Source organism: Siphateles boraxobius, unplaced genomic scaffold (assembly GCF_051911475.1).
Source record: "Siphateles boraxobius isolate OS27281-9 unplaced genomic scaffold, OSU_SipBor_1 115, whole genome shotgun sequence".
In the NCBI taxonomy this organism is placed as follows: domain Eukaryota; kingdom Metazoa; phylum Chordata; class Actinopteri; order Cypriniformes; family Leuciscidae; genus Siphateles; species Siphateles boraxobius.
The window spans coordinates 1,494,767-1,520,000 of record NW_027508717.1 but is presented as its reverse complement, the minus strand read 5'-3'; the positions used below and the strand labels follow the sequence as shown (position 1 = coordinate 1,520,000).

Sequence of the window (25,234 nt, the reverse complement as noted above, 5' to 3'; positions counted from 1 at the left end):
TTTTGTATAATTTTAGCTAATTTGACTCTACAGTTTCTTCCAGTGATAGAAGTTACTAGCGTTCAGTTCAACTTTTTACATAGTAATATTAGATATGCCTTGTGCATGTCTGTGAGTGAGGTTTAATGCACATGTAGTGTACACTACTGAGTGCCTGAACACAGTCGTCACTCCTCTACATGATGGAAACCACAAAACTCACAAACATTACAGAAAATCCTCTAAGTTTCTAACATAACTGAACATTAAATACTAACATTAACTAACAACATCTTTCCATTTACTGAAAAACACATAAAATAACACTTTAATCCTTAAATTTACCCTCCTAATGCAGTCCCTTGCAAAGCATGCTGGGAACTACAGATCCACTGCCCAGTTAGTTGTCAACAAAAATGATTCATGTAGTTTTCACACGAATTAATTACGTAAACTTCAGTTTCAAATATATTAGGTTGATTGAACACAATTAAATTAAGTTGTGACAAAATATTAACAATCGTGTTACTTTTGCTTATTTTAATTAATTAAATTTAACAAGAGGCAAACATTTTTTGATATTTCTCTGGTTTTGTCCGTCCTTCTGTTAGACTCTCACACATGAGTTATGTTGAATATCTGTCAGCTGGTAAATTTAACGACACACTGGTTTCTCAAACACATATTGAGTTTTATCCATAATCAAACCTTTTATCCTCACGTTTAACAAGACTCTTTCATTTCGCCTATATTCAATTCACTTCACATTTATTTGTAAAGCGCTTTTCACAATACACATTTAAAAGCAGCTCTACAGAAAAGAGTCCATATTACAATTTACAGTGAATATTATCAGACTGTCTAAGTTATGTATATTTTTAAAGAAATGTGCATATACAAAATCACGGTTAGCGAAAAAAGTGTTAATTTAAACAATTAAGGATGTGTCCGCCTCGGATCAGCGTTTGATGAATTGTCATCTGTCAGAAAGGTAAGTTTGATCTCGTTATCCGAGCGGAGACGGTACATTATTCCTGAAATGATAAACATACAGTAATGAATAAAATTACAGCACTTCCACTGATGCTGTACCTGTCAGACGAATGTCCCGGACTCCAGCTCTTCACTTTCTTGAAGAAGGATCTTCCAGTCGAAGATTTCTGTCCTTCTCCCCGGGATTCTTCCGAGCTTTTACTCCCTCTTTTCCTTCTGTTCTGTCTGATGTACATTTACATGGAATCATTTAGCAGACGCTTTTACAGGCGACTTACAGACGAGGAGAACCGTAGAGGCGGTGACACTAAAAAAAGGGAATGTTATTTTGGGTTTTACGTAAAAAGAAACGGCAACAATAATTTATTTTATTTGAGTTTGGTTTCGTTTCAAAAAAGACTGGGAATGATATTTTTAGTTTTGAAGTGAAACGAAACAGCAGCAATTCATTTTGTCTGTTTTATGTTTGTTTGTTTTGTTTGATAGTTTGTTTTGTTTTGTTTTCTTTAAAAAAAAGAGTGGGAATGATATTTTTAGTTTTGAAGTGAAACGAAACAGCAGCAATTCATTTTTGTCTGTTTTCTATCTTTTTTTTGTTTGTCTTTTTGATAGTTTTTTTGTTTTGTTTTCTTTTAAAAGACTGGGAATGTTATTTTTAGTTTTGAAGTGAAACAAAACAGCAACAATAATTATTTTTTGTTTGTTTTATGTTTGTTTGTTTTGTTTGATCGCTTTTTTGTTTCGTCTTCTTTTTAAAAAAAGACTGGGAATGATAATTTTAGTTTTGAAGTGAAACAAAACAGCAACAATAATAAATTTGTATCGGTTTTCTATGTTTTTTGTTTGTTTTTTTGATAGTTTTTTTGTTTTGTTTTCTTTTAAAAGACTGGGAATGTTATTTTTAGTTTTGAAGTGAAACAAAACAGCAACAATAATTATTTTTTGTTTGTTTTATGTTTGTTTGTTTTGTTTGATCGCTTTTTGTTTCGTCTTCTTTTTAAAAAAAGGCTGGGAATGATAATTTTAGTTTTGAAGTGAAACGAAACAGCAGCAATTCATTTTTGTCTGTTTTATGTTTGTTTGTTTGATTGATTGTTTGATTATTTTTTGTGATGTTTCTTATTTTTAGTTTTGAAGTGAAAAGAAACGGCAACAATAATTTTTGTCTGTTTTCTATGTTTTTGTTTGTTTGTTTTTTTGATAGTTTTTTTTTTTTGTTTTCTTTTAAAAGACTTGGAATGTTATTTTTAGTTTTGAAGTGAAACAAAACAGCAACAATAATTATTTTTTGTTTATTTTATGTTTGTTTGTTTTGTTTGATCGCTTTTTTGTTTCGTCTTCTTTTTAAAAAAAGACTGGGAATGATATTTTTAGTTTTGAAGTGAAACGAAACAGCAGCAATTCATTTTTGTCTGTTTTATGTTTGTTTGTTTTGTTTGACAGTTTTTTTGTTTTCTTTTCTTTTTAAAAAACGACTGGGAATGATATTTTTAGTTTTGAAGTGAAAAGAAACAGCAACAATAATTTTTGTCTGTTTTCTATGTTTTTTTGTTTGTTTTTTTTGATAGTTTTTTTGTTTTGTTTTCTTTTAAAAGACTGGGAATGTTATTTTTAGTTTTGAAGTGAAACAAAACGGCAACAATGATTATTTTTTGTTTGTTTTGTTTGACAGTTTTTTTGTTTTCTTTTCTTTTTAAAAAACGACTGGGAATGTTATTTTTAGTTTTGAAGTGAAAAGAAACAGCAGCAATTCATTTTTGTCTGTTTTCTATGTTTTTGTTTGTTTGTTTTTTTGATAGTTTTTTTGTTTTGTTTTCTTTTAAAAGACTGGGAATGATATTTTTAGTTTTGAAGTGAAACAAAACAGCAACAATAATTTTTTTTTTTATGTTTGTTTGTTTTGTTTTATATTTTTTTTGTTCCGTTTTCTTTTTAAAAAAAGACTGGGAATGATATTTTAGTTTTGAAGTGAAAAGAAACAGCAACAATTCATTTTTGTCTGTTTTATGTTTGTTTGATTGATTTGTTTGATTATTTTTTGTTATGTTTCTTATTTTTAGTTTTGAAGTGAAAAGAAACGGAACACAATAATTTTTGTCTGTTTTTTTTTTTTTCTTCTTTTAAAAGACTGGGAATGATATTTTTAGTTTTGAAGTGAAACGAAACAGCAACAATTCATTTTGTCTGTTTTATGTTCGTTTGATTGATAGTTTTTTTGTTTCATTTTCTTTTTAAAAAAAGACTGGGAATGATATTTTTAGTTTTGAAGTGAAAAGAAACAGCAGCAATAATTAATTTGTATCTGTTTTCTATGTTTTTTTGTTTTCTTTTCCTTTAAAAGACTGAGAATGTTATTTTTAGTTTGAAGTGAAACGAAACCGCAACAATAATTCATTTTTAATGCAAAAATGCAATATGCAATAAAAAAACAATATGCAAGTGCTATGAGCCTTGTCTAACATTTTTTAAATAAAAGAGAAAAAAAGTGATAGTATTAATGGATCCAGTGTTGCAGAAAACATGCGTCTTCAGACGTTTCTTCAAAATAATGTGATGCATTTCTAATGAAAAGACTAGAGATCTACTTTTCTGTTTTTGTTTGAGATGAAGATAATGTTTTTGAACCTTTTTTCAGCAGTTTGAAAACCCAAAATTGTACATTACAAGGAAATAAACGTACAAACTCAATACTACAAATGTTTGACATTCACGAATGCTTCCTTTCAGTCTGAGTTCCTTTCATTTCTTATGAATAGAAGACAAATGTTGTTTAAGCTTATTTTTATCAGTTTAAAAACCCAAAAATTGTACATTACAAGAAACTAAAGTTGAAAGGCGAAAGTTGAAAGTCACATGGATATATTAATAATGTAAAGAAAAATTACATGAATATGTCTTGAACTGTTCCCGACAAATTTACACATTTTTTTTGGTAAGTATTTAATCAACATCGAGAGGTTAAGCCATTTAAAGCAACAATTCACCCAAATTTTTAATAAAAATGTTGTGACTGAGATACGTTTTTGCTACAGTTTTGGTTATTTTAGTTTTATTTTATTTAGCATTTGTTATTTTAACAAAAATGTTTTTTTATGGTTTTAGTTTTAGTGCTAACTATAATAATATTGCTTGAAAACACTAAATAATGATCTTTGTGTACCATTTCAATTAAAGGGTGGATCACACAAAATACTTGACTTTAGAATTAAAATAATACATTTTATAATAATAAAAAATTAATCTTTCATAGACTATTTTTAGTTTTCTATGGAAGCTTTTTTCCGCCACAGAATAATTTTTTTAAAGTATTGCGACTTATCAAAGTATTGTATGACTCTTTTTTTTCTCCCAATTCTGACTTTAAATCGCGCATTCTGACATTATAACTTGAAATTGACATTTTTTCTCCCAATTATGACACACAATTCTGAGATAAAAATTCACAAAAATACTTTCTCATACACTTTATAATTAAAAAAATAAATTTTTATAATAATTAACAAAAGCCTAAGTTAAGAGAAGGAAGATTTTTGGAATTGTAAAATGTTTACGTCAATTAAGCACATTTAAGCTCCCATCAGAATCACCACTGAAATGTTCAAAAATTAAAAGTAAATTAATTAAATGTTCACCACCCACTTATATTTTCAGCCCGTATTAGAGGAGCTTCTATAAAATGATTTGTCATTGATGCACTCCGACACCTGAGTAAATGAAAATCTAAAGCATGCAATCGAACTAAAAGTGATAATACCTAAAGTCTTCAAGACCATATTCTTCAAAAGCTTCTTTAGTGATAAAATATAATAGCCAAAGCCAATACAAACGCACACACTCAACAGAAAACAACGAACAACGTTCTTCTAAGATGAAAATATAAAACACGTTTTCTTTATTTCCTGTATATAGACATATACCACTTGAGATTTGGAGAAAAGCACATATGAAGGCTATTTTATGATGATCTCATCAGACAGCTGAATGCAGAGACAGAAAAGTTCTCAATTACAAATAGTAAAAAAAAAAAAAAAACAACATTAGAAATTAAATTCTAAAAGATTTCTAACGCAGTTACAGAAGTCTGTCAAATACCAACTGTCTGCAAGTGGCTAATAACGGTTTTCATCTGTACACAAGAAAATTTGTACAAAATAAGTGATCTACCATTCAATAATAGATGGATCATAACAGTACATAATATGTACAATATCAGATGAAGCCATTTAGTAGAGGACGCGTACTAAAGGACACTTTGCAGTTGTATTTTTCTCTCATGAAATGAAACGGAAAGTGAAATTCACCACAATAAAAGCTTCCAGTTCTGCTATCGACACCGGAGGAGAAATTAATCTTTCATAGACTATGTTTTTAGTTTTCTATGGAAGCTTGTTTACGCAACAGAATAGAATTTTAAAAGATAATTGCGACTTTTTATCTTGGAAATGCATGGTATAAACTCGCAATTCTAACTTTTTTTCCCTCGCAATTGCGAGTTTACATAGTTCTGGCTTTATAAAACGCAATTGCAAATCTCACAATTCTGACTTTATAACATGCAATTGCGACTTTACATCATGCAATTCTCCCAATTGCGAGTTATGAAGTCAGAATTGTGAGATATAAACTCGAAATAAACTCGCAATTCAAATTTTTCCTCAGAATTGCATGTTTATAACTCTCAATTGCAACTTTTTATCATGCAATTGTAAGATAAAAAGTCTGAATTGCGAAATAAAAGGTCGCAATTACCTTTTTTATTTTTTATTCTGTGGCGGAAAACAAGCTTCAATAGTTTTCAGCACTACAGCCAAAAGAGAAGAGGAAGGAATTTAAATTAAAATTTGCACATTCAAATCGAACATCAACAAGCTAACGAGGGGCCAAGAATTAAAAAAACATGCGAGCGTCTTAAAATCACGTCACATACATACGGGGGAAAAAACGCAGACCGTAGTAAAAACAAATTGCACCGTAGCTCCAGCCAGGCCAAACCAAGTGGAAGTTCAAACAATGGTTCAGAGAGGATACGTAAAGTCGTTCAAGTTTATCAGGAAAAGTTTTCTGACTTTTGTTGGGCAAAATGCATTTGCGTGAAGCCAAAGTAGCATATTTCAGGCTAAACAAAAATAAAAGGTTTCCTTTATCTAAAAAGGCACTATGCAAATGAAGGCTTGGTCGTAAAAAAAAAAGAAAAATGCACAGAAAACGTTAATATTGCCAGTTAAAAAGCGAAGATTTGAGAAAGAGATTAACCAACATAAGGCCGTTCACCATTGTTTGAACAACCAAAATCTCCGTGGACGAACTTATTGCCAAGTTTCTGGACAAAATAAAAAAACGGAAGGAGCGACTTCTCTTCATTGCCAAAGAACCGTCACACATTAAAAGACGGCGAAAGAAAGCGAGACAAAAGCCTCGTCCTCCGAACAACCTGAGAATCGTTTGCTCGCTCCGAATGCAGTCGCGGTTCAAGTGCTCTTGCCTGCTTTTCCAGTCGGCGCAGGCACGTACAGCGTAAAAGAAGAAACGAACGAACGAACGCATGTACAAACGAACGAGCGAACGTACATACAAACGAACGTACAAACGAATGCATGTACAAACGAAAGTATGAATGAACGTACGTACGTACGTACGTACGTACGAACGAGCGAAAGTACATACATACAAACGAACGCATGTACAAACGAACGTACGAACGAACGCATGTACAAACGAAAGTATGAACGAACGTACATACAAACGAATGTACGTACGTACGAATGAGCGAAAGTACATACATACAAACGAACGCATGTACAAACGAACGTACGAACGAACGCATGTACAAACGAAAGTATGAACGAACGTACATACAAACGAATGTACGTACGTACGAATGAGCGTACGTACAAACGAACGCATGTACAAACGAAAGTATGAACGAACGTACGTACAATCGAACGCATGTACTAACGAACGACTGTACGTACAAACGAATGGGCGAACGAATGAACGAACGTACTAACGAATGTACATACGAACAAACATATGTACGAACGAATGTATGTACAAACAAAAGAACGTACGTACATACGAACGAACATACATGCATACGAATGAACAAACGCCCTTACGAAAAAACGAATGAACATACGTACAAACGAACGAAGGAAAGCAGAAAGAGACAGGACTGGAGAGGGTCTGGATGGAGGACGGTCTCCGGTGCGATGCTTCTGGAGGGCAGATCCGGCTGTGTGTGTGTGTGTGTGTGTGCGCCACACCGTCCTGTCGAGGCTGGGTTGGGTTGGGTTCTGGTCCTCTAGTGGGGGTCCTGGGGGCCGATCATGTCCTCTGCGCGCCGGTGCGTCTCTAAGGCCTTCATCATGCAGGAGTCCTGCGGGAGCTCAGACTTGCGCCGCATCAGGGGCCGTTCCTTACGCTGGTCTCGCTGGAGCTGCACAACACAACACAACACAACACAACACGTCAGTCTGAGCTGGGTCAGGCAAACAAACTCGGTTTACAACTGACAAAAGCAATTATTTATACAGATTGTTTCAAAGCAGCTTCACAGTGATGAACAGAAAAATAACGCAATCAGCCAAGCAAACTTCATCATATATATATATATATATATATATATATATATATATATATATATATATATATATAAAAGAAATTCTATATAGTGTTTTTTTTTTATTCAATAGTGTCAGTGCAGTCAAATCAATAATGAAATATTACTGAATATTAGGGATGGTTCACCCAAAAATGAAAATTCTGTCATCGTTTACTCACATTCAACTTGTTCCAAACCTAGAGGTGAGTGATATACCAGTAGACTAAATTTGCCAACCGATAATGTGCAATATTGACAAAAAAAATGCTCTCTCTATAAATTAAATATTTTCTGGGATTTTTATCGATAACAATATTAGCCGAGTGTGTGTATTATGTTGGTATTTGGCAGGTTCAGGATTGCAGTGTTCAGTTCACAGCAGTGACGGAAATCCTCTTTTCCAATAAGATTAAATTGATTTTTACCTTTTAAGGGCATTTTTTTAACCTAATATGTGTATGCATAATTTTTTTGCATCAAATTCTAACATTTAATCAATAAGTTCTATTAGAATAATAAGACACTATAGGGCTGTTACCATTCAAATGAAATCAGTATCACCAAAACTGATCTTAGCAGTGCAGAGGAAACACATCGAGATGCTTTTAACCTCCAGTTACACATGCAGAAATAATGTTCTGATATTTTAAACAGAAAATGTTGAATATTGATATTAAAAATTATTTTAAAAAATGAAAATATACTTTAAATGTGAAATTAAAAACACCAGTAATTTAAACAGAAAATTAAATTCATATATCTTCTGAATTCTGAGTTATTTTTCTGTTGATCAATGTGAAACGATCTGTATTTTATTTTTTATTTTAAGCGCTGTAAAAATAAACGTGAACTTGACTCGCTCACATGTAAATAGTCAATTTGATTTCATGTTGTTGACTTTAAATTAGAATATGAAATTCTCCACATAATATTCCTCATGTTCATCATTAAACACCATTTACCAATTCATTTAATCCTTCAGAATTAGGCAAGGATGTCCACTGCCATTCAGAAAAAATTTTTTTTTTAAGAAATTAACACTTTTATTCATCAAGGCCACATTAAATTGATCAAATCATCATACTATAGTGATTTCTGAAGGATCATGTGACACTGAAGACTGGAGTAATGATGCTGAAAATTCAGCTTTGATCACAGGAATAAATTACACTTTACTATATATTAGAGATCGATCGATTCATCGGTTTTGCCGATTAATCGGCACCGATAGTTGATTGGTGGAACTATCGTTATCGGTAAAAATCCACACCGATAGTTTTTCCGGGTTGCGTCCGTTGCTGGAGCGGCTGAGAAGTGTGCGGATAATTACGCAGTACGAGAGCACTGAGAAGAGACTGCTGGTATTATACAGAGCGTTAGCGCCCTCTAGAGGACAAATAACAAACTATCACTGGCTAAGTTGTTTACGTTAGCACGAGTCTGCGCGCAGCACGGAGAGCGCTGACACTTCAGACGCGCATTTAAAACACCGACAGCAAAACGGTATGAATATATAACACTAAAGTATATTGCCATATCATTATAAAGTAATTAATTTGTTGATTAGATGCTGCATCAGCAGAGAAAGAACAGAAGTATGTTTGCCGTCGAGGCTGAGAGGACTCTAACATTAGTTCCTCAAGTGGTTTAAACAATGTGACAAAAACACACGCAGACCTGACCCAAATGTTTTATGTTGCAATTGTTACCATCTATTTGCATTATTTTATATCCAGCTGGTCACTTTTATGCATTCATTAGGCGACGAAGTTACATATTTAAAACTAGTGACGTGATTGCTTTCTCATCATTGATATGTTCATGTAAGTTAGCCGACAGAAACATAAACAAATCAGAAACATGTTCGATTTAAGTTCTTTTTTTTAATCACTACAATACATCTTGTTATTTTGATTAAATAATCATCAAGTGTTCTAAAATATAAGCAAATAAAGATAGACTATTCATAGGCTATATTACGTTTACGTAATATAGATCTTTATTCAATTTTAATGGCCATCTTTAAGAATGACTCTTTGGATTTATATGAAATGGTAACACTTTACAATCAGATTCCATTTTTAGCATTAACTAAGGTTAATAAAAGTTGTAGAAGTATTATTCATTGATAGTTTGTTAATTTCAACATTTACTAATGCATTTGAAATGGAGTTTTAATTATTCTTATTTCATCGGTTATTACCTTAGTTAATGTACTATGAACTGACATGAATGATAAAGGTTCAATTGTATTGCTCATATTAATACATGCAATAAAAACGTATATTGCATAATGCATATAGTTCATGAAAGCTAGCTAATACATCGTTAACAAATGCGACTCGCAATGTGTCACCTATGTTTCTAGGTTATAGCTAACGAAACTTGTAATATTTTAATGTTTAAATTATTTTCTATATAGAGTTTGTTCTGTAGAACTTCTTATATTGATATATTCATATTTATACATTTATTTCATTTAGCACATTTCAGTTCAGCACTGTTTTACTTGTGAGTGTTATGTTTGTTTTTAATCCAGTATCCATTAAAAAAAAATATCGGTTGAATTATCGGTTATCGCCATTTATAGCCAAACCTAAATATCGGTATCGGTAAAATCCACTATCGGTCGACCTCTACTATATATTCACATAGAAAACAGCTGATTTACATTGGAATAATATTTTACATTTATTACTGTATTTTTATCAAATAAACGCAGCCTTGCTGAGCATGAGAGTCTTCTATAAAACCCTGGGCTTTTACCGGAGTGGCTTCTTCTTGTACGGTCTTCTTTAGCATCATGACATCATCGATCATCGGCCCGTCCGTCTCCATGTCCACCGGACTGCTGAGACTCGAGGAGTCGATGTACATGAGAAACTAAAGCAGAAACAGTCATTACTAAAACCTCATTATTAAAATCAATATATAAGTACAATTACAACCCTCATTCTTCCCTCGGGTCTTTTTGACCCGGATTATTTTTTTTTTTTTACATTTAAAAAGAATAGAGTGTTCATCAGAGGGGTCCAACACACTAGGACTTTTGTCGGACTTGAACCAAAAAAACAAACAAAAAAAACGCACACAAAAAAATTGCACGGATTCGAGGAGTTTTGTGGTTGAAATTATAAAAAGAATCAAATCCTTCCCTCTCGGGTCATTTTGACCCCCTTAGGAATGAATGCAAGGAATGCTTCGGTTCACAGAGAAAAACCTAAAAATGCTCAAAATTCAAAACTAAAAATGCTAACATTTTTACTATTTTTTTTATTTTTTATTATGTCTACATGTGTGTCTGAACGCACACTGAAGAGAAACTGACTTTAGGACCCAGCGGAACAGCTCATTTACTCCATATAGAGATATAAGCTCATCTAGAGTCATGAAATATCAAGTTATATTATTTATTTCTACAAGAGGTCAAAGACACACAATGTAAGATATTTAGAGCTGAATTAAAAGGGTTATGCATGAAATTGTGAGTTATTTTGAATTTAATTACCAAGGAATGTGCTTAAATTAACAATTTACTATTTACTGATTAAATCTAGTAATTTAAAAGGTAAACAAAATAAAAAAAATGTAGTTTTAAAAAAATTGCATAAAATATTATAAAAATTAACTAAAATAAGCTTTCTTGACCAAAAAAAAGAGTAAGTTTACTTTTAGGGCTTTGGGTCATTTTGACCCGTGAGGGAAGGATTTTTTCCAGGACGCGAGGGAAGGATGAGGGTCAAAAGGGAATAATAAAGACAAATGCATATTAATAGTAATGACAATATTGTAGTCAAAGACAATAGCTGATAATCATAAGTCAGTTTACACGTGTGATAAGTTGCTAATTACTACAAAAATGCACTTAGAATGAACATTGTTTATAAACTGATGAAAGATTTTCAGTGATAATTGACTGTCACAGATGCTGATACTAAAGCTGGAATATATTAATGTAATGTATGAAATTAATGACTGAAATGCTATTAAAATGTGTATTAATAAAGGCTGACTGACATCTGAGCTGTTTGCAGATCTGAGTAAACCAGTCGTTTACCTGTGGGTTTGATTTGGCGAGAGTCTCGATCTTTATCCACGCCTCCTCGCGCTCTTTCCACTTCGCCTTTTCTCTAATGTTCACAGAGAAAGCAGAAGTTTAGACGCATCAGCAGGCGAGACTGTGAAAGTCTGAGTGAGTGAGTGAGTGTGTGTGTGTGTGTGTGTGTGTGTGTGTGTGTGTGTGTGTGTGTGTGTGTGTGTGTGTGTGTGTGTGTGTGTGTGAGAAAGTCTGAGTGTGTGTGTGTGTGTGTGTGTGAAAATCGGAGTGAGTGTGTGAAAGTCTGAGTGAGTGAGTGTGTGTGTGTGTGTGTGTGTGTGTGTGAGAAAGTCTGAGTGTGTGTGTGTGTGTGTGTGTGTGTGTGTGAAAGTCGGAGTGAGTGTGTGAAAGTCTGAGTGAGTGAGTGAGTGAGTGTGTGTGTGTGTGTGTGTGTGTGAGTGATGAGTGTGTGTGTGTGAGAGTGATGAGTGAGTGTGTGAAAGTCTGAGTGTGTGTGTGTGTGTGTGTGTGTGAAAGTCTGAGTGTGTGTGTGTGTGTGTGTGTGTGTGTGTGTGTGTGTGTGTGTGTGTGTGTGTGTGTGAAAGTCTGTGTGTGTGTGTGTGTGTGTGTGTGAAAGTCTGTGTGTGTGTGTGTGTGTGTGTGTGTGTGTGAAAGTCTGAGTGAGTGTGTGTGTGTGTGTGTGTGTGTGTGTGTGTGTGTGTGTGTGTGTGTGTGTGTGTGTGTGTGTGTGTGTGTGTGTGTGAAAGTTTGAGTGAGTGTGTGAAAGTCTGAGTGTGTGTGTGTGTGTGTGTGTGTGTGTGTGTGTGTGTGTGTGTGTGTGTGTGTGTGTGTGTGTGAAAGTCTGAGTGAGTGTGTCAAAGTCTGAGTCTGAGTGTGTGTGTGTGTGTGTGAAAGTCTGAGTGAGTGTGTGAAAGTCTGAGTGAGTGAGTGAGTGTGTGTGTGTGTGTGTGTGTGTGTGTGTGTGTCTGTGTGTGTGTCTGTGTGTGTGTGTGTGTGTGTGTGAGTGTGTGAGTGTGTGAAAGTCTGAGTGAGTGTGTGTGTGTGTGTGTGTGTGTGTGTGTGTGTGTGTGTGTGTGTGTGTGTGTGTGTGTGTGTGTGTGTGTGTGTGTGAAAGTCTGAGTGAGTGTGTGAAAGTCTGAGTGAGTGTGTGAAAGTCTGAGTGAGTGTGTGTGTGTGTGTGTGTGTGTGTGTGTGTGTGTGTGTGTGTGTGTGTGTGTGTGTGTGTGTGTGTGTGTGAGAAAGTCTGTGTGAGTGAGTGAGTGAGTGTGTGTGTGCGTGTGTGTGTGCGTGTGTGTGTGTGTGTGTGTGTGTGTGTGTGTGTGTGTGTGTGTGTGTGTGTGTGTGTGTAAGGTTTTCCTACTTGTTCTTCTCTGCTCTGAACTGCTGTGTGCAGTCGTCGAAGAGCTTCTGGTTCATCTCCATAAACAGCTTGAGCGCGTTATAGATCAGCCCGTGGATCGTCCTGAACAACACGAGAGGAACTGCGATTATCATCAAACCACAACATCAAAAACACGTCAAACAAGAGTCACTTTAAAGTAAAACTGACTAATACAGCACTAATATATATATATTTATGTCTCTTCTGCTCATCAAGGCTGCATTTATTCTAAGAAAAATACAGTAAAAAATGTGAAATATTATTACTATTTATTATTTCTGTTTTCTATGTGAATATATAATAAAGTGTAATTTATTCCTGTGATCAAAGCTGAATTTTCAGCATCATTACTCCAGTCTTCAGTGTCACATGATCCTTCAGGAATCACTATAATATGATGATTTGATGCTGAAGAAACATTTATGATTATCATCAATGTTCATATTTTTGTGGAAATGTTTTGTTACATTATAAATATATTTTCTGTCACTTTTGATGAATGTATTTCTTTTAATTTTTTTACATATATATACATACCTACATATATACACACACATACAGTATATACACACGTGCAAACACATATTCAGTGTATATATATATATATATATCAGTGATGCAAACACATGTATGGTCAAAAAAGAGAGCGGTTATCGAAGCCCTCGCCTCGCGGCAAATATCCATAATTGTGATAAACTTAATCCTTTGTAAGTTTTCATTTTGCAGTGTAAAATTACAGTTAACACCTTTAAATATTACATAAATTTATGATGTATTTTTATTAAACTTAATGAGTCTATAAATCAGCAGCAAAAAGTAATTCTTGAAAAAATCTGCACAGTAATTTTATAAAAACTAAACCTGTTAATAAAAACAAATTACTATTAGTACTCTTATAAAATTCAATCATGCAATCATACATTTCACAATTTTATATTTATATATGAATGTGAAGAATTCAGAAGTGTATATATTTGTATAGCCTACACTACACTACACAGAAATAGTGGTTGAATAATTTAATTTAATTAATTAAATAAATTAAAAAAATGATTAATTTTTATTCATGATTAATAACTAGTCTAAAATTAAGAAACCCCTAGAAAACAGTAAAAATCAACAACAAATAGATGTGTACTTTTAAGATAGGCTACGTAATTTATTATTCCGATATCCAAATATGATACTAAATCACACAGGAAAAAGGACTTTTATTTGTGACGTGCTGTCTTTGCATTTGAACATCGCACATTTTAAACAGGACACGCATTAGCTGAATAAACGTTAGCCAATACAAACATATTTATAGAAAATAGTTGACAATGAATAGACAGGAGTCCTGTCACATGACCAATAATAGCAAAACGAATCGCTTATTCTAAAAAGAATATCAAGTATAAGTTTAGATGAATCCGAAATATGGGGCTGTGTTAACAGTAAACGTCTGTCTTTTAACGAATTTTAAAAACACGGATGGATAATACAAAATGCTTTCTGACATTTTGACAGAAAAAAACAAAATTTAAACTTAGCCCGTCAATTTACAATTATCTTCTCTCTGTGCGCGCGTCAGTGTTTGTGAGAGAGAGCTCGCGCTGCACTATTACAACGGTACTTTTTAATCCATAAGTAACTAATACGCTAGCATTCATACAAAATAATTATGTAACATAATTAGGTACTTTAGTTATTATTAACACAATAACATAACACATGCAGACTACGTTTCTCAGCACTGAGAATGAATAAATAAACGCCTGTTTCTCCAGACTCACGTTTATCAGTAATCCACAAATCACAGAACTTTCATAATCACTAAACCATAGCGATTTTAATTTTATTTAGATGTATTGTTCATTTAGATTTAAAATGCATACTTCAGCATGGCTGAATGATGTTTTCCTCTTATCTGAGTGACCATGAATGAAGGAGTATTTTAATCCATGCGATCACTCCCGTATGATCATCGAATCCAGATTAAGTTAACTAAAAACAATATTTCAACTTTCCACATCCACCCCAGCCCGTTCCCCTTCAGGAGTCAGAAGAGCTGTGTCTAACGCTACTGTACTGTCCTCGCTGATGAACTCGGTCAGACGGCGCCGCGGGAGTGGAAGAGGATCGAGCGCGATTCTTTATTGCTGCCGATTTTCAGTCTCTTTTTAGTGATAGGCCTTACGCATCTGTCAATCATCCCCGCTTGCTATTTGGGGAATGAACCCAGCGCTATGATTGGTCGAACTCCGCTTCTTTTGCTGTTGCTTGATTTGAGGACTGCGCGTGCACAGAAGCGTCACCAGGTTTTTGCGTAGTTTAGAGTGATAAATCGTACCTGCGTACTTTGAGGTCAAAATGCGTACAGGTTGGCAGGTCTGATGTATGCAGAATGTAGTTTTATATGTAGTTTTTAATTTTCCTCTCTCTGATCTACCTTGTAACCAATCAGATCAACGTGGATCTCTGAGTGAGTGAGTGAGTGGAGGCGGGGCTCATTTGCATATTCATAGAACCACGCATACTAAATGAGGCAAGGGTGTCGAGTTACATTCAAGATATTTTATCAGGTTTTTTTTCAAGGAAAAACATTTTAATATGTAATTTCGGTGATCAAAGATGAGTTTTAAGGGATAAAATGATTGACTACTGGGGGACTTTGAGTTACTTATTCTTACCATGTTAGTCAATATTCTCAATAACCGGCGCTAGTTAACCAATTATAAGCAGTTTCTGCAGCTGAACTTGAACAGCGGGACTCACTTATTCCAGTGGGTTTTTGAGTTTCGGTACAGCGACGGGAACATGATGGGCAGGATCCTTGCAGCGTTGTCACTGATTAAACTCATGATGTACTCGTTGTTCCAGTAGTAGAGAGCTCGCTCCGCAACCTGAGGATCACACACACACACACACGTAAACGAGGTGGAATGACTAAAATAGGGATGTTTTTACTTTTAGAAACATCAGTTTCATAATGTCCATCAGTTAAAATACTTTTTCTCTATGTTGATCTCACATCAGTGTGTGTAATGTTGCTGTTTGATCATGAAAAAGCTCAACTCTATATCAGTGTCAGTGTTCCTGAACTCCTGAAACGCCTCCATTGTTTGTCGAATTTCTTCCGGGAACGAACACGACACAATATTCCTCATTATAATAATTAATGCGCAGGATAAAGGGGCGGGGCCTGGTTGAGTTAGTTAGTAGTGTGTTAAACTGGCGGTTATGGTAAGGTGCGGGACATTTCCCAAACACACTCGAAACGCTGAACCAATCACAACACACTGCTCCAGCCGACCAATCAGAGCACAGTGTGCTTTTCAGAAGGAGGGGCTTCATAGAGACAGGAAGTAAACAGAGCGTTACTGACAGACTGGGAAGAGAGGAGCCGCAACAATGGAGAATATGAGGAAAATAATCAACATTCAAGCAGGAAAACCTGTTCTAGTAGAGCCTGAAAACAACATTAAGATAAAATGGCTTCTTTAACAAGCTTTAACGTCTGGCTTATTAATGTTATTGTTTATTGCTTTCAGCAGATTCACTATTCACTACTAGTTTTGGATCGGTAAGATTTTTAACGTTTTTAAAAGAAGTCTCTTCTGCTCACAAAAGGCTGCATTTATTTGATTTAAAAAAAACAATAATATTGTGAAATATTTTTACAATTTCAAGAAACTGTTTTCTATGTGAATATATAGTAAAGTGTAATTTATTCCTGTGATCAAAGCTGAATTTTCAGCATCATTACTCCAGTCTTCAGTGTCACATGATCCCTCAGAAATCACTATAATATGATGATTTGATGCTCAAGAAACATTTATGATTATTATCAGTGTTGAAAACTGTTACATTTTTATTTCAGGATTCTTTGATGAATAGAAAGTTAAAAAGAACAGCATTTATCTGAAATAGAAGCTTTTGTAATATTAAACACTATCGTTCAAAAGTTTGGGGTCAGTAAGAATTTTATTTTTATTTTTTGGGGGGAAAAAAAATAAAAAAAATCAATACTTTTATTCATAAAGGATAAATTAAATTGATCAAAAGTTACAGTAGAAACATTATTAATGTTTACAAAAGATTAATTACAAATAAATGCTGTTCTTTTCAACTTTCTCTTCATCAAAGAATCCTTTAATAAATTAGTGATTTCTGAAGGATCATGTGACACTGAAAATTCAGCTTTGATCACAGGAATAAATATATTAAAATAGAAACGTTTTTTAAATTGTAATAGTATTGAACAATTTTACTGTTTTTTGTTGTATTTTTAATCAAATAAATGCAGTCTTGGTGAGCAGAAGAGACTTTTAAAGACATTAAAAATCTTACAGATCCAAAACTTTTGATTGGTAGAGTGTGTGTGTGTGTGTGTGTGTGTGTGTGTGTGTGTGTGTGTGTGTGTGTGTGTGTGTGTGTGTGTGTGTGTGTGTGTGTGTGTGTGTGTGTGTGTGTGTCAGTTTGAGCAGACCTGGAAATGTGGACTTGAGACGCATTTTGCCAGTTGTCTGAAGAGCGGCTCCATGACTTTCACAAACTCTGAGGGCTCGATGACGTCCAGAATCTCCTCCAGCTCGTTCAGAAACATCACTTCTTTCGGACTGTGAGTCTTTGGCCAGTACTTTAGAAGAGCCATCACCACCTGGACACAAGAAAAGAAAGAAAAACACATCAAATATGAAGCTGGTTATAAGTAGTTAGTGCTGGTTTGATAAATTTCGTTTTGTTAAAATTAAAATGTGTTCAAAAACATAAATGTAGATATTTATATATAAAACATTTTTGAATGACTGAATGAGGCATTTATATAGTGCTTTCATATGTACTACATTTTTAAAGATTTCTTTTAACTTTTGTTTTGAAGACATAATTAAAGGTTTGCAGTTTAAGTTTAAAAACATTTTTGTGTTTTTATACTTTAAAAAAAAAAAAGATTTCTTTTTACATTTATGTTCATAAACACATCAAAAATGTGTTTACAACAAAGTATTTTTTGGTTGTGAGGTAACAATTTACAATAAGTTTGCGTTTAAAAACATTTTTGTGTTTTTATACATTTTTAAAGATTCCTTTTTACAATCAAAAATGTGTCTAAAAACAAAAAAAGCACAAATATATAAAATATTTTTATATTTTTAAAGTAAGTTTGCAGTTTAAGTTCAAAAACCTTTTTGTGTTTTATAAAAAAAAAAGTGTAAGATTTTTTTTTACATTGATGTTACTAAACACATCAAAAACGTGTTTAAAAACAAACATGTACATTTATAAAACGTTTTTATTTTTATTTTATTTGTTCTGCACGGATATCACAAGGATACAGTAAAAGGAGGGGAACGAAACCCACTTGGGTTTATACAGAGTTCCACTCCGCTTACATGAATAAACAACAAAACAAAAAAACTAAATAAAGACACGCAGACAAATAAGTTGAATAGTAAAGAGAGGAAAAAAAACATATTTTCCAAAGCCTGATTATCCTTTTAACTTAAGGTTAGAGATGTTGAAGAGTAATGGTAAAGGAGGATCAAAAGTGAAGAGCAGCAGATAAAGTGTACTGCAGGAGACTAGAACCAAATGCTGTCATTAATAAAATAGTTGATAGACCTTTTGATTTTACTAAGACAAACAAAGAAGACATATGTCTTTTTTTATACATATGTTTTTAAAGTAACAAAGTTTGCAATAACACATTTTTGCTTTTACCTTTTTTGGGGTAACGTTTTAAAATAAGCTTTTGAACACAACAATAACATGGATTGTTAGTAGAGCATTGCCGCTTGCAACGCCAAGGTCATGGGTTCGGTTCCCAGGGGAAGCAAGAACTAATAAGAATGTAGAAAATAAATGTGTACCTTGAAATGCAATGTAAGTCGCTTTGGATAAAAGCCAAATGCATAAATGCATAAATGTAAATAAAGCAGTTAGAGAGGTGAACACAAGATGGCGCTGTAACCCACCGGCTCAGTAAGTGTGCTGTCCTTCTCCAGAAACTGCACCACACAGTACGCCAGCTGAAACACAACATCAGGGGCATCAGAATTAAAATCCTCTTCATATTGAACCACAAAAACTTTAGATTTTGGGTAAAAGAAAATAAAGCTGTTTTTAAAATCATTAAGGTATTCTTTAAATATAAGGAAATTATTTTAAAGGAAATTTAGCACAATTTCCCCCCAAATACACATTACTGTAATGCAAATGGACGTTTCACTTTTGAGTTTGTTTGCAATTCCCATTTTTCTCAATGAATCTTTCTTAATGAGAATCTAATGTAATTTGTGCTGAATTAAAGTAATAACACAAGACAAATACAATTGTCATTTTACAATTTGTTTTATAAATATGTGACTATATATGTGTGTGTGTGTGTGTGTGTGTGTGTGTGTGTGTGTGTGTGTAACCACAGCACAAAAATCTAAAAAATGTGTGAATTTTTTTTGCCAAGATAGCATGAAACACGAACAGTTCTTCTGCATTATTTTAAATGTATTTTAAGTTAGAAAAATAAATTTTTTTTTTTAAATAACTATACAACAAAATGTGACGAGCACATTAAACAGATTCAATATAAACTACAGACACACAGTGATCATACCTGTGGGTGATAAACACTGAGTGACTTCACTTTATGCAAAGGTAACAAAACTTTTAAAAGGAAGATTTTGTGCTCTTCTTTCAGCGGTAAGGCAAAGCCGTTGATTATGCTGGTGGAAAACAGAAAGAAAGAGACATGGATCATTCTGAAACCGCAAATAATTACATTATTTTTATAATGTATTTACATAATTACACAAACTCCAGGCTTTCAGATTTCAGACACACTAAAACAGAGACGAGCGACTCTTGACTCGGTAATATCAACAGGTCGACGGCAGAATAAATGTGACAAACGTGCACTTTAACTGTAAAACTATAAAGCAGTGTTTGACGCCACTAATGCACTGCCAAGTGTCTTACCGCTCTTATAAAACATGATGTAAGGCACCAACAATGTCATTATAATACATCACTTCCAGTGCGTAGATCATTATCCTAAGGTTATGCCGTATCAGTTGCCATTTCAACAAGGAACAGGAATTTATATTGAAGCTTGTGTCCGCCATGGAATAAAAATGTTTTAAAAAAATATATAATAGCGACTTTATATCTTGCAATTCTGGATATTTCTCCCAATCTCGACTTCGCATCTCCCAATCCCGACTTCGCATCTCCCAATCCCGACTTCGCATCTCCCAATCCCGACTTCGCATCTCCCAATCCCGACTTCGCATCTCCCAATCCCGACTTCGCATCTCCCAATCCCGACTTCGCATCTCCCAATCCCGACTTCGCATCTCCCAATCCCGACTTCGCATCTCCCAATCCCGACTTCGCATCTCGCAATCCCGACTTCGCATCTCGCAATCCCGACTTCGCATCTCGCAATCCCGACTTCGCATCTCGCAATCCCGACTTCGCATCTCGCAATCCCGACTTCGCATCTCCCAATCCCGACTTCGCATCTCCCAATCCCGACTTCGCATCTCGCAATCCCGACTTCGCATCTCGCAATCCCGACTTCGCATCTCCCAATCCCGACTTCGCATCTCCCAATCCCCAATCCCGACTTCGCATCTCGCAATCCCGACTTCGCATCTCGCAATCCCGACTTCGCATCTCCCAATCCCGACTTCCTTCGCATCTCCCAATCCCGACTTCCTTCGCATCTCCCAATCCCGACTTCCTTCGCATCTCGCAATCCCGACTTCCTTCGCATCTCGCAATCCCGACTTCCTTCGCATCTCGCAATCCCGACTTCGCATCTCCCAATCCCGACTTCGCATCTCCCAATCCCGACTTCGCATCTCCCAATCTCGACTTCGCATCTCGCAATCCCGACTTCGCATCTCGCAATCCCGACTTCGCATCTCGCAATCCCGACTTCGCATCTCGCAATCCCGACTTCGCATCTCGCAATCCCGACTTCGCATCTCGCAATCCCGACTTCGCATCTCCCAATCCCGACTTCGCATCTCCCAATCCCGACTTCGCATCTCCCAATCCCGACTTCGCATCTCCCAATCCCGACTTCGCATCTCCCAATCCCGACTTCGCATCTCCCAATCTCGACTTCGCATCTCGCAATCCCGATTTTACATTTCCCAATCTCGACTGCACATCTCCCAATCCCGACTTCACATCTCCCAATCCCGACTTCACATCTCCCAATCCCGACTTCACATCTCCCAATCCCGACTTCACATCTCCCAATCCCGACTTCACATTTCCCAATCCCGACTTCACATCTCCCAATCTCGACTTCACATCTCCCAATCCCGACTTCATATCTCCCAATCCCGACTTCACATCTCCCAATCTCGACTTCACATCTCCCAATTCCGACTTCACATCTCCCAATTCCGGCAATTTAGATATAAACTTAGAATTGCGAGAAAATTTTTTATATGTCACAGTTCTGAGAAAAAAAGTCAAAATATATAGTCAGAATTACGAGAAAAACTTATTTTAGGCAGAAACAAGTGTAGCAATGTTCAGGGAAGAAGGAGGCGGGAACCGGCGAACAATCAAAATAAACTTTATTTAAAATAAAACAAACAAACTAAAATACCGCCAGCAGCCCCTCACGGACGACTGCTGGCTTACCCAAAATAAAACATAACGGCCAGCAGCCCCTCGCGGACGACTGCTGGCTAAAATAAAACACAAATACAAAAACCAGAACAACTAAAATCAGGCCTGTTCCTCTCTCGATCATTAATGTCGTCGCTCCCCCTTTATGCTTCCGCTCCTCCGTGAGAGATGCGAGACCGGTGTGCTATACAGGTGTTGCTCATTAGCAATCGCACCACCGGCCTCGCGCCGTTCTCTCACGTCCCTCGGCCGTCCTGTTCGCCACATACCCCCATCGCCCCTCACAGGCCGGGGGGCACCCACGAGCCTGTGCCTACTCCCCCCCCGGCGGCGGCGATCCCTGGTGGGTATGGACCGACAAGCCGAGGGAAACGGAGACGGAAGCATGAGGAGCGACAGATCGAGAGAGGGGAGAGAGGAAAAAAAAAAAAAAAGAACATGGTCCGGTTCCCACAACGCGCTGCCATCATGGTCCTCCACCAGCTGGGCGATCTCCTCCGCGGTGCCTGGCGGTGACGCTGGGTAGCCCTCGGTGGACGGCTCGACACTCCTCCGCCGCCCGGTGGACGGCGACGGCTCCTTGGGATCTAGGGCAGACGGCAGGAGTCCCCCGCTCCCTGCTCCTCCCCTTTGCTGGTGGACGGCAGCAGGCTCCGGCCCACGGCGAGCGGCGCCCCTCCCCCGCTCCCTCCCGGACGGCAGCCGCCCCTCCAACTCCCAGGCGGCCGGCAGCGAGCTCGGCCGTCCCCCCGGCAACTCACTCCAGCGCACCGCCTCGAGCGTCCATGGCCGCGAGTCCCCCACTCCCTGCTCCTCCCCTGCCCGGCTGATGGCAGCAGGCTCCGGCCCACGGCGAGTGGCGGCGACTCGCGCACCCGCTCGATGGCACCGCGGATTCCCCACAGCGGCGAGGACTCTCTGACAGCGCGTTCCTCCCTCTTCCCGGGTTTTCGGCACCAGTGTAGCAATGTTCAGGGAAGAAGGAGGCGGGAACCAGCGAACAATCAAAATAAACTTTATTTAAAATAAAACAAACAAACTAAAATACCGCCAGCAGCCCCTCGCGGACGACTGCTGGCTTACCCAAAATAAAACATAACGGCCAGCAGCCCCTCGCGGACGACTGCTGGCTAAAATAAAACACAAATACAAAAACCAGAACAACTAAAATCAGGCCTGTTCCTCTCTCGACAATTAATGTCGTCGCTCCCCCTTTATGCTTCCGCTCCTCCGTGAGAGATGCGAGACCGGTGTGCTATACAGGTGTTGCTCATTAGCAATCGCACCACCGGCCTCGCGCCGTTCTCTCACGTCCCTCGGCCTCGTCCTGTTCGCCACAACAAGATTCCATAGATTTGGCACAATGATGCTGCATCAAATTAACTTTTGGTCACAAGTGTGTGTGTGTGTGTGACAGCTTCAATGTTGCCCATCCCATCAGATTTGAGATCAGAAATAGATTTTATAAAGACATTTTTTTTTTTCATACCTTCCTAAAATTTCCAGTAATTCGGCTATTCCATTATGATGCTCCGTTTCATATATGAACCTGCATGGAGATAAAAATCAGATAATCTGCAGAACGATAATTATAACAGAAACCCGTAAGACGCACAGCAAGCTCTACATTGAATCAAAATAGATTCCATTTACTTCATTAAAACCAATTATTCCAAATATTTTTTTTATTTTTTTTCAAAACATCAAACTATCTCTGAAACAACATTTCTTCTGGCCATGTGGACAGTAAAAACAATATGAGTCAATAATTTAATGATTTGGATGTTAAATAGTTTAAGATCTCACGAGCCTCACCTATAGAAAATGTTGTTAATCTGCTTCCTGATGTAAGCTCTGAGACCCAGGAACTTTCCGTAGATTCGGTGGAGAGTCGTCTTCAGAAAGTCCCGCTCTCGAGGGTCTTCACTATCGAACAGCTCCAGGAGCTGCAATCAAATCACATATCAAACATCAATCCGTTCAAATTCTGAATTAATCAATTTCAGTAATCATGCAAACAGTGCAGAAATATCTTGAATATGCACAAGAAATTTTAAACGGTCATGAAACACTACACTACATTTTCTGGGATGTGTGTTGCACATTAGAGCTACACGATTAATCGTTAAAAGATCCTGATCTTGATTCAAACACCCACCGGATCTTATTCCCAAATGACGACTGTCTATTAAAGCTTTGACAAGTCCGATCATATTCAGATCTGTGTTCTAATCCAGAGAGAGCCGTTGTCATGTATAGATATGAAACAGCTTCACAAACAGTCTTTTCAACCACACAGTATCATTATTTCGGTCTTACAATAATTCAGATTGTCATAGAAGTACTGGGGTAAAAGTTTATAGTTCGGATATAAACACTGATGTTTACAGTAGTGATCAAAATAAGAGTAAATCACCTTTGAAAGTAACTTGATGCTTCAAATAAAGATTGTATCATTACATCATTATACCAGTAGGTGGAGAAAAGTGACTTAAATTCACTCAGAGATTTGCTAAAAAACACTGATTCATCCAGTAATGAAACAAGTGAAGACTTTATGAGTGAGTCATTGAATCATTCACTCAAGAGATTCGCTCAAAAACACTGATTCATCCAGTAATGAAACAAGTGAAGTCTTTATGAGTGAGTCATTGAATCATTCACTCAAGAGATTCGCTCAAAAACACTGATTCATCCAGTAATGAAACAAGTGAAGTCTTTATGAGTGAGTCATTGAATCATTCACTCAAGAGATTCGCTCAAAAACACTGATTCATCCAGTAATGCAACAAGTGAAGTCTTTATGAGTGAGTCATTGAATCATTCACTCAAGAGATTCGCTCAAAAACACTGATTCATTCAGCAATGAAACAAGTGAAGTCTTTATGAGTGAGTCATTGAATCATTCGCTCAAGAGATTCGCTCAAAAACACTGATTCATCCAGTAATGAAACAAGTGAAGTCTTAATGAGTGAGTCATTGAATCATTCACTCAAGAGATTCGCTCATAAACACTGATTCATCCAGTAATGAAACAAGGGAAGTCTTTATGAGTGAGTCATTGAATCATTCACTCAAGAGATTTGCTCAAAAACACTGATTCATCCAGTAATGAAACAAGTGAAGTCTTTGAGTGAGTCATTGAATCATTGACTCAACCCACTTTGTTTGTTAGTCGTCTGTTGAGACTCTTGTGAGAATCGTGATCTCAATTTAAAAAAGAAAATTGTGATTGTCGATTAATCCAGAATGGTGCTGCTCTACTGCACATCCTAAAAGACAATGTTTCCATCTATTCATTTTGATTGAAGGAAAAAAACTATTTAGCTTTAGCGTGCTATTTTCGTGTCAACATCACAGGATGTGATGTTTTCTTACACCTATGGCACATGGATGACTTATTTAATTATTCTCACAGTAAGTGAGAGATGCTTTAAAAGAGTTTCTGTGTGGTCATAAATTCTCTTACATAGAATCTCCAAGACAAATTACTATAACCAATCAAACAGCTTAAATAAACACTGCAAAATAATAGTGTCAAAAGTTAATAAAAATGCTTCAGCATGTTCACATATGTATATGTTCATCATAA

The 25,234-nt window shown here is 36.3% G+C and overlaps 1 protein-coding gene across 2 annotated transcripts in view; it reads right to left on the bottom strand.

The window, feature by feature from the left end:
* Positions 1-4,836: 4,836 nt before the first annotated feature.
* The window catches only part of ppp2r5cb (protein phosphatase 2, regulatory subunit B', gamma b), a 42,564-nt gene continuing 22,166 nt past the window's right edge, over positions 4,837-25,234 (bottom strand). For both annotated transcript variants that reach the window (XM_077200065.1, XM_077200066.1), the window contains 10 exons: positions 23,458-23,588; positions 23,132-23,191; positions 19,607-19,715; positions 18,969-19,022; positions 17,483-17,653; positions 15,769-15,896; positions 12,991-13,092; positions 11,631-11,703; positions 10,340-10,456; positions 4,837-7,408 (listed from right to left, as the gene is read on the bottom strand). In XM_077200065.1, coding sequence (XP_077056180.1) covers positions 7,274-7,408; positions 10,340-10,456; positions 11,631-11,703; positions 12,991-13,092; positions 15,769-15,896; positions 17,483-17,653; positions 18,969-19,022; positions 19,607-19,715; positions 23,132-23,191; positions 23,458-23,588 — 1,080 coding nt within the window. In that variant the 3' untranslated portion in view covers positions 4,837-7,273. The remainder of the gene's footprint in view (positions 7,409-10,339; positions 10,457-11,630; positions 11,704-12,990; positions 13,093-15,768; positions 15,897-17,482; positions 17,654-18,968; positions 19,023-19,606; positions 19,716-23,131; positions 23,192-23,457; positions 23,589-25,234) is intronic.